We start from the raw sequence: 13,933 nt of genomic DNA, 5'->3' as shown, positions 1-13,933 counted from the left end.
TGTTCCTCAATCTTGCGTTTTAATTTCCTTCGTTCTACTACTTCCAAAGTAGAGGGATTCCTTTGGCAACAATATCCGGTAAACGCTGAAATATAGGTGGGTATATTAAATTTCCACAGCAAGAGTAGAATAGACAAGACGGATATCGTTCCAGAAATGGCAGCTATAGATGGGATCCCTATACTTTCGAAGTTAGCCCATATATTGTTGACCCGAAGGGTCGCTTTGTTATTCGCGAAAACACTCTAAAGGTCTGAAATGGCTTGTCCTTGATCCTTGAGGGCATCCAAGTTAATCACGTGATGCAATACAATTTCCCGGCCTGTTACAAATTTGTTTAGCGGGGAAATGGTATCTGCATGTGTTTCTGTTAATTGAGAAGTCATATGTTCTACGATTAATTTGACTCGCGTTTTCAAAGTTTGGAGTTCACAGCTCTGATTCGTGGTTATCAGGGATGGCTTTGTGATTTGAATAATGAAAGTCCGCATTGAAGAGCATGTTATGGTTACTTCAATTGGTTTCGAAGGTAAGATTATTTGTGATCCCTGCGTTTTTATGTAAGCAATATCTGTGACGAGGAAACGACTCAGGGTGCATTCTCGAGGTATGGTATCAGTTATTTTCTCACAAAGTTCTATAGTATCGTTGCGATGTCCCACATCACGGTAATCAGCAATAAAATGATCGTTTATCTGTTTCAGTTGAGAAAATGTGACTTCTCTTATAAAATTCTTACGTACTAATTTCAAAGCATATGTTGGGTTAAGCGTTATATAAGTGTGATTTATTCTTACGGGTACCGGGGTATTCTGAATTATTACCCAAGGTTCCTTTTCTAAGTAAGGCACTGTGAGTATATAGATAAGTTTACCTTCATCTGTGGTTATAGTCAAGTCACTTATTTTAATAAACTTTTCGTAATTTTCCTCCTTAATAGGTATTAGTGTCTTTTTGTCAGTGGCGTCGAAAGCTTGAAGAGCTGTCATAAGCTCCTTTGGAGTAAAAAGAGTGTTATTGACGATACCATGCCTTCCCAATCGGATGGCAGTCATTACCAAATCGATTAGTCGTTGCAGTTCCTTAGATTCGGATAAACTTAGAGTTGTAGCTTCCATGTATTCCTGATAAGCAAGCGTTTCATTACCTTTTCTTTTGAATGATTCTAATTGTCCCCATACAGTTTCCAAGGAGTGTTGAAGTTTCAGCTGATTTATATTCAAGATATTAATTTGGACTTAATTGATGTGCAAGGACTTTGTTACAACAAGATTTAGAGTGTCCGTTACATTTTTTAGTGAGGCTAGATTCCCATTAATTATTTCCAAATCATCCGCGTCAGCAGTTCCATAGATTGATTTTTGGATTGTTCCCAAAAAGTTGAACATTTCTTGTTTCGGTCTGATGTTCGGCGAGAGATAAGATTTCCTCAGGGGATACATTTCATTTGCCAGACCTGTCAGAAGGATATGTTTTCCAAATACCGCCTCAACTTCGCGTGAGGCTTCGTAAGTAACATCGCTCGACGCGCGCGCTTTCGGAGTACTTGTTTTGGTTCCGTGGGATTGAGATTCCCTCAATTTAGAGGGGCGGTGCGTCATTTGAAGAATAGGCGCACCCAAGTTTAAAATTACTTCTAAAATATTCTTGTGTGACGAGGCACGGGCAAATTCTAAATCTAAAGCGTCCAGGGCGGACTGGGCGAGGGATCGCTGACCAGGATTCCAGTGGTCCAGATAGGTATCCCGTATCGTCTGGAGGCCTCCGAGTTTGTTGTGGATGTCGAGTAATGGTTTGGTGAACCCACTTGCGTCAATGGATTGGAATATCTTCCACCTTTCCTAATACACGTATACTTTGCCCACTTCCTCCTGGAGTAAAGTCCCATTGATAACGGAGACATCGAAGTAGGCTAGGGATAAACTGCTACACCTATAACAACCTGTTGAAACCTTGTCCCAAGTGTGTACTCTCTCTTTGCAGGCAGTTCGAATATAGTCTTTCAAGACACTATGCATCCGTTCTATAGACCCGTTCGACTGCGGGTGATATGCAGTCGTGGTGATATGTTTGATAGTATAGTGTTTGAAAAAGGAATCGGTCAGCTCGTTACAAAACTCCTTTTCCATGTCCGTCAGGATTACTTTGGGGCACCCGAAGTTACCTATCCAGTACTCTGATAGAGCTTTGATAACTTCTGTCGCGGTTTTGTTCGTAAGTGTGGCACATTTAATGAATTTAGTTATTGAATCCCGAATCGTGAGGACATATCGGTCATTATTCCAAGATTCGACCAGAGGTCCGACGATATCTATTGAAATTTGATCATTAGGTTTTTCAGCAAAGGTTTCGATTCAAAAAGAATAGCGGGTGATTTCATTCGTATTTTTTCTTTTCTATACATCTGACACAAGGGGCATGCCTGGATAAAGATATTGCTATCATTCTCCATACGTGACCATACGGTCGTTTCTTTTACTCGGTCAATTGTTTTTGCTAGGCCGAAGTGTTCATTGATGTCGTTGTGAGCGCTGGCCATGATTTCTCTCTGTTGCTGTTTGTTAGGCACATCCTTTCCTTTCAAGCAAAATAATATGTCTGTACCTGAGTCCTGACGTATCCTCTTGAGATCTTCGATGATCGAATTGGTTTCTTCTTTGGTGATTTTCTTAGGATCAATCCAGAAGTATATCTTTTTGTACCTTTTCGGGTGAATGTAGTTTTTGAGTTTCTCAAGTCTATCAGTCTGATTCTTTGGTATAATCAGGGTGTTGTAAGAGGCATTCTTTTCTTCAAAGGTAATCTTCACCCATCTGCCGTCCTCCTCCTTTCGATTTCGGTTGGCAACGAGTTTGATTTGAGATTTCGTTCTGCCTGTTGTAAATGACAATCTCTCGATGTCAATGTGGCGTGCGGCAATATGGTGGACCCACTTGGGATTCCTATCAATGGGTGTGACTTCGTATAGTCCCTTTTCCAAATCGGTGAGTTTTCCAAAAATCTCCTTCGTTGTGCAGAAGACTCTAGATAACTCATCCGCTACTACATTACTTTTTCCCGAAACATGTTCGATCAGGCATGAGTATTCCTCCAACCTGAATCTCCAACGCAACAGGCGTTGACTGGGGTGTACGCAATTTTTCAGCCATACGAGTGCACGATGATCGGTGCGGATGATGAAGGGATAATCCGGTATATTGAGCAAATATACTCTTGGTCTCTTGACGGATCATACAACAGCAAGCATCTCCTTCTCTGTCGTGCTGTAATTCTTTTCCGCATCATTCAAGGTTCGAGATAAGAAATATATGGGGTGGCCGTCTTGAGATAGTACGGCTCCAATTCCATCGTTTGACGCGTCGGTGGTTACGACGCGGCGACGTATTGTTTAGCTGGGTCTGATCTCAGAAGTATCTGTGGCGTGACCAACTTTTCTTTCAGGGTTTCGAAGGCTTCTTGGCAGGCTGGTGACCAATCCCATGGGGTGTCCTTTCTTGTTAACCTTGTTCATGGTTTCGCTAACATTAAATAGTTTTATATAAACTTTCAGTAATATCTCGTCAAACCAAGGAAAGATCAAATTGTCTTAACGTTGACTGGAACGGGTAATTGTTGAATCGCTCTAGTCTTCTCCGGATCTGGTTTGCTTCCTTCGTCAGTGATGACATATCTGAGGTATCTTACTTCAGTTTTCATGAAGGCGCACTTCTCTGGTTGGAGTTTCAGGTTACATTGTCTTAAACGCTGAAATACGGTTCTTACATTTTGATGGTGTTCTTCCTCCGTTTCACCAAAAATTATTATGTCATCAATGTAGACGCAACAGATCTTCTGATTCAATCCTCTCAGCGCATCGTTCATCATGCGTTGGAAGGTCGCAGGAGCGTTTTGTAATCCGAAATGCATTTGTTGGTATTCAAAATGCCCGTCGGGGGTTGAGAGGGCAGTATATTTCTTGGAGTCAGCAGCCATGTTGATCTATTGAAAGCCTGCGGCCATGTCGACGGTGGTAAAGAACTTGGCCCTTCCCATGTGGTCGAGTAAATCCTCGATTATCGGTATCGGATAAGAATCCTGAACGGTAAGTTCATTAATCTTCCTGAAATCGATCACAATTCTATACTTGGGTTTTCCGTCGGGGCCCGGTTTTTTGGGTACAACCCAAACTGGCGAGTTGTATGGTGACTCGGATTCCGTTATTATTCCTTGTTTCAACATTTTCTCTACTCCCTCCTTAACGACCTACTGGTGCAGCTGTGGAGCACGGAAACTTTTCACATTCACAACGCGTTGAGGATCTGACAACTCGATACGATGTTCAGTCATTGAAGTTCCATTGACCATGTCTTCCTCCTGTATGGCAAAGATATCGCTGAAATCCTGAAGAATACTCCAAATTTCTTTCTGGTACTCCTTCGGTAGGTGTTTCAAGTCGACAGTATGTTGGAGCGCCTGCTCTCTTTCACCACGTGGTTGTAGCCATACACCCGAGGTTGACATACTCTTTACTCAGTGGACTTGGACGTTCTCTAGTCCGAGCTCGATATCTTCGCCTTCGACGGTGATGATGATTCCATAAGCAGTACCATGATTGTCCGTGTGTACAATCTGCACCGGGATATTTTCCATAGGCATTCCGTCTCTATAGACCATGCGTAACATGAGATCGAGATTCTTTTCGTCGGTATCGATGGCAATTTTGTTCACCGAATTAGGTTTAAATCGAATTCTTCGGTCGCTGCTAAGGTGGTGTGTCTTATTCTTCAGTGTGAGCGTCGAGGCATTCAACTGGAAATCTCGTCTCCTCATAAACGGGTTTCCCATGATTCCATCTTCTTCGTCAGGCAGATAATCGTCTAGTATTATGACAAATTCGTCCTTTAGTCCCATATGAGTTAACACAGCAATTTTGTTCGCCGAATTTGATGCTTTGCCTGTCTTAAAGGAAATTTTGCGTTTGATAATTGGACAAATTTGTTTATCCGATGGATAAATAAACTTCCGTTTTATGAGGTTTATCGATGCACCTGTATCGACCATAAGGGCTACTCCTTGCTTTGTTTCTTCAAATTTTATCACAGCACACTATAATAGCCCCTGTGAAACTGAACATACGCGGGCTCCTGTTGACACTCATCCTCTAATTTGTCCTCCTGTCCCTTTATTTCCTCTTCCTCTGACTGGAGTTTCTCTGACGTGCAATTGACTTGGTCGTTGGGCGGTTTGTCTTCGAGGCTGGCGTTTTGAATATTTACGTCTCGCTTATTGTCGTTAGTATTAGAGCGTTGGTCGTTCTTTGGTCGGCGCGGAGCGTAACAGTTCCGGCTGTAGTGTCCTTTGGTTCCGCAGTTATGACATACTGCTTGTTGTTCATGGGCGGTCCGATGTGTGTTACAGGTGTGGCATTCACATCTCTGGAGTTCTTTATCTTCATCTTGTTCCGCTTTGTCGTGGTGATGGACAGACGCTGGTGGTCGAGGAGTTGACCTTGGCCAGTTCGTCGAGGTTCTTTGTTGTACCTGGAATCTTCGCGTATCTGATGCGCTGCCTGGCCCGTGAATTTGGGACTGTTCCAAAACGTGGGTTTCGAGGCTGTGTCGTTACTGTTCACCAGCTATTGTCGATGCATTCGGAAATTCAATTCCTCGCCTTCGGCTCCTTTCGCGGTCTTCTGGGCTTTTAGTAACTTGAAGTACTAACGGTTTTTGACTTGATGGAATATTCTCTGATTGAGTCCGTACAGATAGTACTGGCACACTCTATTTTCGAGGTCTTGAAGATTGGGATCGATGTTCGCTCGTAGTTGTTGATTCAAGAAGGCAGCTACGAGATCTTGGTGGATCTGATTGAATTTGAGATTGTAGGCGTCCACAGTGTCACCCTTTCAGCCTGTTCTGCCAAGCTCCATTTCCAATGTGGTGGCACTTTTCTCGACAATGACGGCTGATCTTATGACTTCGAGTAAAGTTCGGATTGTACGAGGTCTCCTCTGGTTGATGGTCTTCTGAAGAGCTCCTCCCGTCTTCAAGCTGATTACCATGCTCAAAAACGGGAAACGTTGGATTGGCATAACTACCATATCGGTGGCTTTTACTTGCATGATCCAAGCGTGTACATCTTCGCCTGCTTTTCCTTCCAGTCTGCGATCAATGATCTCGATGGCTTGAAACGCGGGTAGGAAATCTTGGATCGCATAGGGCTCGTCCGCTTGGCGATTTGGTTCTCCAGGGTATCTTTCGGCCGCATCGGAGCGTAGACTGACATCGTTTAAGTAAGCTTCCGTTCGTGCATACGGGCCTGGGTCTCTAGTATTCCGAGGGGAAGCACGTCTCGGGGTGGCGCAGTTGCCGGTAGTTGAATTCTCGTTTCGTTTCTTCGAGAGAGTTCCTTAATGTTCCTCATTATCTCCTGCTGTTGGCGTAAAGCTTCGGGATCATTCAGCAAATGGGTCATACTGAACGTTACAGTGTCCGGACGACGATGTGGTAAAGCAGCAGACATTTCCAAGGCTCTTCGTTCTCTTCTTGCTATTCTAGACGACGACGCGGGACGTTGCCACGGATATTGCTACCAGTACGTCGTGGGATTTCGTAATCCGTCGGATCAATAGGCCACTGTGGACTAGGCCTTGGTGTAAGGCGTACGTTTGGCATCCGTGATAAACGTCGGCTTTCCTCGAGAACGCGTTGCAGTGTCGAATCCGCATCCGACAAGATATCATGATTTATATTGGCTCGCGCAGTGGAGAATCGGTCATTCTCTAATAAGCGATTTTAGTGAGGAATCGGTATAGGCATCGTATTTATACTTTGATGGTCTAAGTCTGAATTGGCTGGGGAGCCCACCTCATTGATGCGCGGTGTCGGTGGCAGCAATCGGTTGTGAGCGAGCCCGTCTAATGCCGAGTAACGCGGTGGGTTCATTACGGTTGAAGGAGCTATCTGAGTAGGACCTTCCACCTCCGATTTTACGAGATGCGCGGTATCTACTTGAATTCGCGGTATCGCTCCGGTATGATTTCCGGGCGGTCTCAAAATATTAGAAACATTCGAATCATCGTTAGCTGTTAAGCGATAATAGTTATTGATTGCTTCTCGATTGGTATTACTATTCGTAAGAGCTTCCTCTCGACGATTTTCTTCGGTCAATTGGTTATTTGGTTGTTGCATTGCCCGAAACATTTGGTTGGTGACGCTTTCAAGCGTGTCTTTGGGACGCGGAACTGTCTCAGAGTTTCGACTTATTTCTACATTATTGCGACGAATGAAGTCGTGTTCACAGCGTTCTTGATTTCGCAATTGAATAAAACGGGTAACCTCTTCTATAGGCAAATCTTCACGGCGAGCAAGTTGACGCGCAGTTAACCTCTCTCTGTTTAATTTCTCTAGACCAAGACGGTATTTGCCACTTGCATTTAAATCATTACGTTCGGTGGCTTCTTGTAGCTTATTTACAAGCTGAGTCATTTGGTTTGTCAAATCCTAAAATCTCTCTTCGAACCGGGATTCAGAAGTGACGGGTTGTCCATCTTCTGCAGTCTCAACAATAGTAGGAGGTACTGCCGATCTCCGGTCATTGTTTTCGTTCTTGTCCATCGTGAATTTGTTTTTAAATTCATCTTGAGTCAAGCTTTGACTTTTTTTATTTGAATGATTCAAGTTTGACCATTAAATTCTTAGTTCCGATTACGATTTTTTTTTTTATCGATGCGTTTACAGTCACTCGAGTAAGTAACAAAATGCTTGTACTTACGTTATGAGTAGCCAAATTGAGGTGTGCAGTATCACACTCGAAGATCGTCGTAGCCGTCGGTACGAGGCTTCGATGTCCTGGAGTCTCTGACAGGCACCGGGGGCAAGAATATAAGAGCAGTTCGAGTCCGAGTGTCCTTATTCTCACTTCACTTCACTTAGATGGTTTAAATGCGAAGTTTGTTGTATTCAAGGAGTGCAAAATTTCAAATTTGCTTCCTTCTCAATAAATACACAAGTTCACTATGGGAATTGTCCAGTGTAGAATCAGACGGTCTACACTCAGTCCCTGATTATCAAGCGGTCTACACATAGTCCTTGATTGTCTACGCAAGGCGGCCTTTCACTCTATCCCTTGCTAGGTGCAATTCGTAATAATTACTTATAAACGCGTAGCCGAAGGTTCACGCGTGAATTTATTGGGCTCATGCACTTACTTCCAATGCTCGTCACTATGATCCGGCCGTTTGATACGCACACCGCGTTCGTTGGTTTAAATCGGATCCTGGCAGGATCGCCAAATTTGTCATGCGTAAATTACGCAACGATCATATATATTCATACGTTCATTCAAAACAGAGTTATAATAGATAACAACAATAGTGAGTGCGGGCGTTAACGCTACATTAAATTTATATATAAGCAAAATTAGGCGTGCGTTACGCCGGGAAGCAGTATTGAGACTGCCCACCCGGTCTCTCGCCGGGCTCAGCGACAGTGCATATAAAGTGCATATAATCGCGTAATTTGAGCAGTGCTGCCTTTGATAAGGAAGCCAAGCGCGCAAAGCGGGCTATCTGCACGATGAATTTCGCACTCATTTGAATGATCCACGGCATGTTCCTACGAGAGCATATAGAACTGTTAAATTTTATGACAAATGTTCCAGCTCTATCACAGCGGTGCAGGGACCGCGACCCGCCCCGCAGCACCCCTTGAGCGGCTTTGTTAACAAATTGAATAACTTCCTTAAAAATCGTCCTAGAGAGTTGATTTTTCTTTTAATTCTGCCTATTTTATTCTCGCGAACACGATAGTATCCTTGAAAATCAATATTTCCTAATACTTACCCCAATAATTATTGTGTTTCCTTGATTTGAATACGTTGTGATAGAGCTGGAACATTTGTCATAAAATGTAACAGTTTTATATCCTCTCGTAGGAACATGCCGGGGATCATTTAAATGAGTACGAAATTCATCGTGCAGAGTAGCCCGCCTTGCGCGCTTGGCTTCCTTATCGGCAGCAGTGCTCAAATTACGCGATTATATGCACTTTATATGCACTGTCGCCGAGCCCGGCGAGAGGCCGTGTGAGCAGTCTCAATACTGCTTCCTGGCGTAACGCACGCCTAATTTTACTTATACATAAATTTAACATAACGTTAACACCCGCACTCACCATTGTTGTTACCAATTATAACGTAATTCTCTGTTTTGAATAAACGTATGAATATATATATATATAATCGTTGCGTAATATTCGCATGACAACGTGATGCCTATATAAATAATTTTTCTATAAATGGCGAAGGTTGTAATAATGTAATTACATTTTGTACAGTGTTTCCACCATGACAATAGCTTTATTATATACTCAAAACGAAAAATTCAGAGTAATAATTACGAATTTCTAATTTCTTTCCTGTACGAAAGTTGCAGAATGTAATAAGTAATTTTGTCATGGAAAATTCCAGACGAAAATCCAAGGCGGATGGGGCTCCTCCGAATAGTTACCCGAGACGGTCCACCGCTGATAAAGCGGATAGCGAGTCGTCCGTATAGATGGCTACCCACGACACGGTGATTCTTATCGGCATTCATTTCATATAAGCATTCTTGATCCTCTAATGGAAGCGAACAGTCAGACCGACGCTCACATCATATTTCCTACGTGTGTACTTTCTTAAATATTCATTTTAATCTATAAACAAAGCAGACTATCTACTCAATGATCCATCTGACCGGTTTACGTATTTCATCATAATTCCAATACCGACTGTGTGGCAACACCCAAATAGGTTTCCACAAAGCAATTTTATTTCTTGGTACTTTCAAAGTGGAGTTGCCCAACAAATTCGTAGTAATTGTCGCGACGTGTACGCAGGTAAATTCTGCCTAATGGTAAAGGCCCTTCGGCGGTCATCAGCAAACCCTTTCAGGTAGCTTGAGAGAGAGAAAGACAGAGATATATGAGCGATAGAAAAGTAAGTATTATGCCGTTATTCTTAGACTTGTTTTTTGGGAGGAAGGAGGCCAATTCGTTCTTTTAATGAGCTAGCAGATGTTCACACTTCAGTCTCGTCTACAAAGTCATCGAGTACAGTGCATTTCATGCAGCAGTCCGATTACGTGTTACTTTATGTATTCAAAAAGCGTCGCTTTGTGCTCCAGTCTTCACACATGTAAATTTATTAATTTGTGAAAACATACATACACCACATTCATTTTTAGTTTCCAATCTGTAATACGATATTTTAGATTATAATGAATAAATTGTGTTAGAGAGTATTGATAAAAATTGTGGGTGCTTGCGCGTCAGCAAACAACGTTGTCGCGCGTTTATCCTCGGATTTCGAATCTCTGGATATTTCTTATTTTGGTGAGTGAGAATATCATTTACAAACAAAATAATTAGTACGGAGAAAGTAATGCTCCAAAACGATAACGTTTCATGAAGCATCGAAATATAATACATGTAAAATTGATTGTAACATATTTTTGGCAAACTCATTCAGCACAGTGGCAATTTCAGGATTTCCCGATTCGTTTCTAACTATCCGAGTGGACAACTCTTTAAAATGGCGTCCAATATTTATTTCATCTGCAAGGAATCATTGGGAGAACTGAAAATCTGTACAGTGAAACGAAGAGGAATCGAAACGTTGATCTTAGCCAGCTGCGAACGAAAAGATAGAAAATAACCAAAATATTCATTGAAGGGCAAAGAAAGTGTAACTGTCCACGCCAAATTCTACAAATCGTACAAAATCCCCAAGTTCATTGCAGCTTATTTGCGTAAAAATAACGAACCGATCGCGAATACCTCCACGAGGAGTTCTCCGCAATTCGATTTTGAGAATTGCTGTCTATTTTGTGAGAGTGATGCGTCGGAATTATTCGCTAAAAAGGAATCTCGAAAACGGCATACGTCACAGCGACCAGTCGGTCTTATTACGATACAAGACATTTGGCAAAATATTTTGAGTGCAGCAGCTGCGCGATCCGATACTTGGGGCAATGAAGGTTTGAACTGCGCAGTTCATGTCGATAATTTAGTCAGTATGAAAGCCCGTTACCATGCCATCCGCAGTTTTGTAAGCGAAACAAGTAATTGTTACTCAGAATTTTTTGTTTATGGCTGTACCCTCTCTGTACCGTAACCTACCGACGTCCAATTACCACAAGAAAGCACACATGCTTATACCATAGCCTTTAAGATCCATATCGATCCGGATTCAGTTACCATCTTCGTGTGCAATGGTCTCGCACCAAAAATCTGCATACAACATACCATCTGTGGTTTCGCAAGCGAGTTTACGTTCATGTAATGCTATGCAATATAAATATATTGTAACGGATACGGTTTATCTTGAGACCAGAGCCTATGAGATAAATCCGTTATTGTGTGTTCTTTGTCACTTCATAATGAAAAAGTATATTTATAATGAACCCCCTCTGATGGGTTAAAAGCAGGATCAGCTTATCAGACCCAAAAAAAAAACCGTGAACAGTCGAACTACGTGGACTTAGGTATCACCACAGCCGCCTTGATACGTGAACAGGCACCTCCACCCGTTGCTCCCTTCAGTAAGACTAGGGTTTGTTGGCCATTGCTTCAAGCTGGAGACAAGTGAGAGAGGCGTATTTCACCTAGTCGGAGATACGGGTTTTCCATTACTCCCTTCTAATTGCGAACTCGGAGTAAACAGAGTCGCCTGCTTATTTTCTGTTTTGGGTTACTGACCTTAAACATCGCCAATCTTCCAGACCAGGGATCACCTTGGCTAGCTGTTGCTTTACTCCCCCCCCCCCCCCCCCCCCCCTTTTCAAGGTGAAATTTTATGTTCCAGAAATATGTTTCACAACGTGACAGACGAGTGCATGTTTAGACAGTATATAGTTTTTAATAGCGATAATTTCAAATACAATTGGTATCGTCCGTAGACGGCGATATGGTTTATAAAGTTAACCGTAGTGAACAAAAATAAAAATGAAAATAAAGAAATAATAATATTCACAATTAAGTACGCGGCTCTAATCTATCCTTCACTAATTCCCTTTAGAAGTTCCGGGATATCGTGGACTCTAATTTGACAATAATTTTCTAATTCAGGACTAAGCTCTTTGCTTGAAATTCCTTCCTAAAATCGTGAAGCTAAATTCGAGAATGCACTCTAGACGAGTAACACTTCTTATAAATGTGACGCAACTTGGCGCTTTGCCGGACAACTAGTGCCCGCTCTTCGTGGTCCTCCAGTTTTATACTCTCCCAGAGCTGTTGTGAGATTATCTTATCGACGTCATTTCCCTATTTGTGTGTCCTGTTATGTGTCATCGTCTTGATATGCGTTGGTCAGCGGCCGTCGTCTTTGTTCATTATTTTGGGTTCATATAGGTCACTGTCGATATCGATGGTGGTCTCGATCAGCTGTCCGTTACAGTTGTGTCGTGATTTGTGTATGTTACGGGCAGCATTGATGTCAATGCGATCTTGAAGAGCTGTCCGTTACAATATATATGTCATTTTCATGTCTTTACTTTGGGGCATTCCATACCAAAACGATCAAGATTCTACGGCGAGGTCTCAGATTTTTTAAATAATTTTTGTATAAAAGTACATGACGAAAAACTCATTCGGTAATTTGTTCAGAATTTTTCGACCCAGCGCATTTGAGTTATGATTTAAAAACTCGAAAAAAAACCCCACTTTCTAAAATCTGAAAAAATTCTGAAAAATCTTATGAAATATAACAAAATTTTTGGCGTTTATTAGAAGACGGAGATTCAGAACCGATGCAAAAACCAAAATAAGAAAAACAATTTTCAATTGCAATTAACTGCCTAACTAACAATGTTGGGTCATTTTTGCATAGGACCTGTTTTATAGAAGACATTATAACGCACATATTTTCTGAAAACATTTTTCGATAGAATGCATTTCGCAAAAGATAACTCAAAAAACTCGATTTTTAATTTTCAGTGATTTTTAATTGCTAAAATGCAACTATTTCGTGGTCGAAAACTTGAAGTCGTGAACTATAAGTCCAAAAACCTACAAAAGAAAATCGCGAGTGGGTGGCCTCAAAGAATAAGTCTCAAGTGTATTCCGACTGGACTAGGGGTTGTACTCCCTCGTCGCTAGTCGATCCTTCGCAGATTCGGCGGTCATCTATTGGCAGGGTGAGCGGTGGAGGCTGCAGCGCGCCGGCCGCCAACTGAGATTGCGCCGGCCATGGATTCCTGCGATGCAGGGATCTTCATGGGCTCCCCCTCTGCAGCCTCGACATCCTTCTTCCGAAATCGTCGCCATTCCGACACTCTGTAATTTCCTCGAATTCGTTTCTGACTTTCTGCTTGATGCCGTTGATACTCGAATAACAAAAAGAAACAAAAAGCCTGAAACATGTTATTCACTGCTCGCTACAGTGTCCCCTCTCGGAATTTCGGATGCGTGACTCCAGTTCTGGAAATTTACAAATATTTCGCTACTCGATCTCGGAAATCCCTCACATTTGGTACTGTCTAGGGTTTTGGGAGCGACTTGTAACGGGCATCAAAAATACCACGTTACAACATATATTTTTTTTCATCTGCCAATATGCGGATTTGAGCGGTGAAAACAATCGCAAAAAATGGAGACCCAGCAGGGTGATTTCTTAATGGATTTGAATGAAACCAACGCTCAAATGGTTTCATCAATAACACGTACCTACCGCAATTCACCTTTGTCGGTCAAATATTTTTTCTATTCGAGGAAAATGTCGAGTTCCACGATGTCAATTTTTTTTTGTTCGTTACTAATACACTGCCAAATATTTTTAGAATATATAGCAAAATTAAAGGTGTCGCAGTGAATGACAAGAAAAATGTCTTTTTTTCTGAAAATAGCCTTTTCGATGCCATTAAAAATACAACATCTATTGCAATACATAATTCTTGGAAAAAAATGAATTTTTTTCA

The 13,933-nt window shown here is 42.0% G+C and overlaps 1 protein-coding gene across 8 annotated transcripts in view; it reads right to left on the bottom strand.

Moving 5' to 3' along the window:
- Nucleotides 1-13,933, bottom strand: part of LOC107227349 (sodium/calcium exchanger 1) — a 1,225,609-nt gene that overhangs the window by 701,271 nt on the left and 510,405 nt on the right. The window contains exon 5 of one of the 8 annotated variants that reach the window (XM_046741331.1): nt 11,925-13,342. The exons of the other annotated variants lie outside the window; for them this stretch is intronic. Within the exon in view, the coding sequence (XP_046597287.1) occupies nt 13,143-13,342 (200 nt within the window). The 3' untranslated portion in view covers nt 11,925-13,142. Of the gene's footprint in view, nt 1-11,924; nt 13,343-13,933 lie in introns of those variants that run through there. 8 annotated transcript variants of the gene reach the window in all.

The sequence above is a fragment of the Neodiprion lecontei genome, chromosome 5, assembly GCF_021901455.1.
Source record: "Neodiprion lecontei isolate iyNeoLeco1 chromosome 5, iyNeoLeco1.1, whole genome shotgun sequence".
Lineage (NCBI taxonomy): Eukaryota > Metazoa > Arthropoda > Insecta > Hymenoptera > Diprionidae > Neodiprion > Neodiprion lecontei.
The sequence above is the reverse complement of the archived record's forward strand: the minus strand, read 5'-3'. Positions and strand labels throughout refer to the sequence as shown.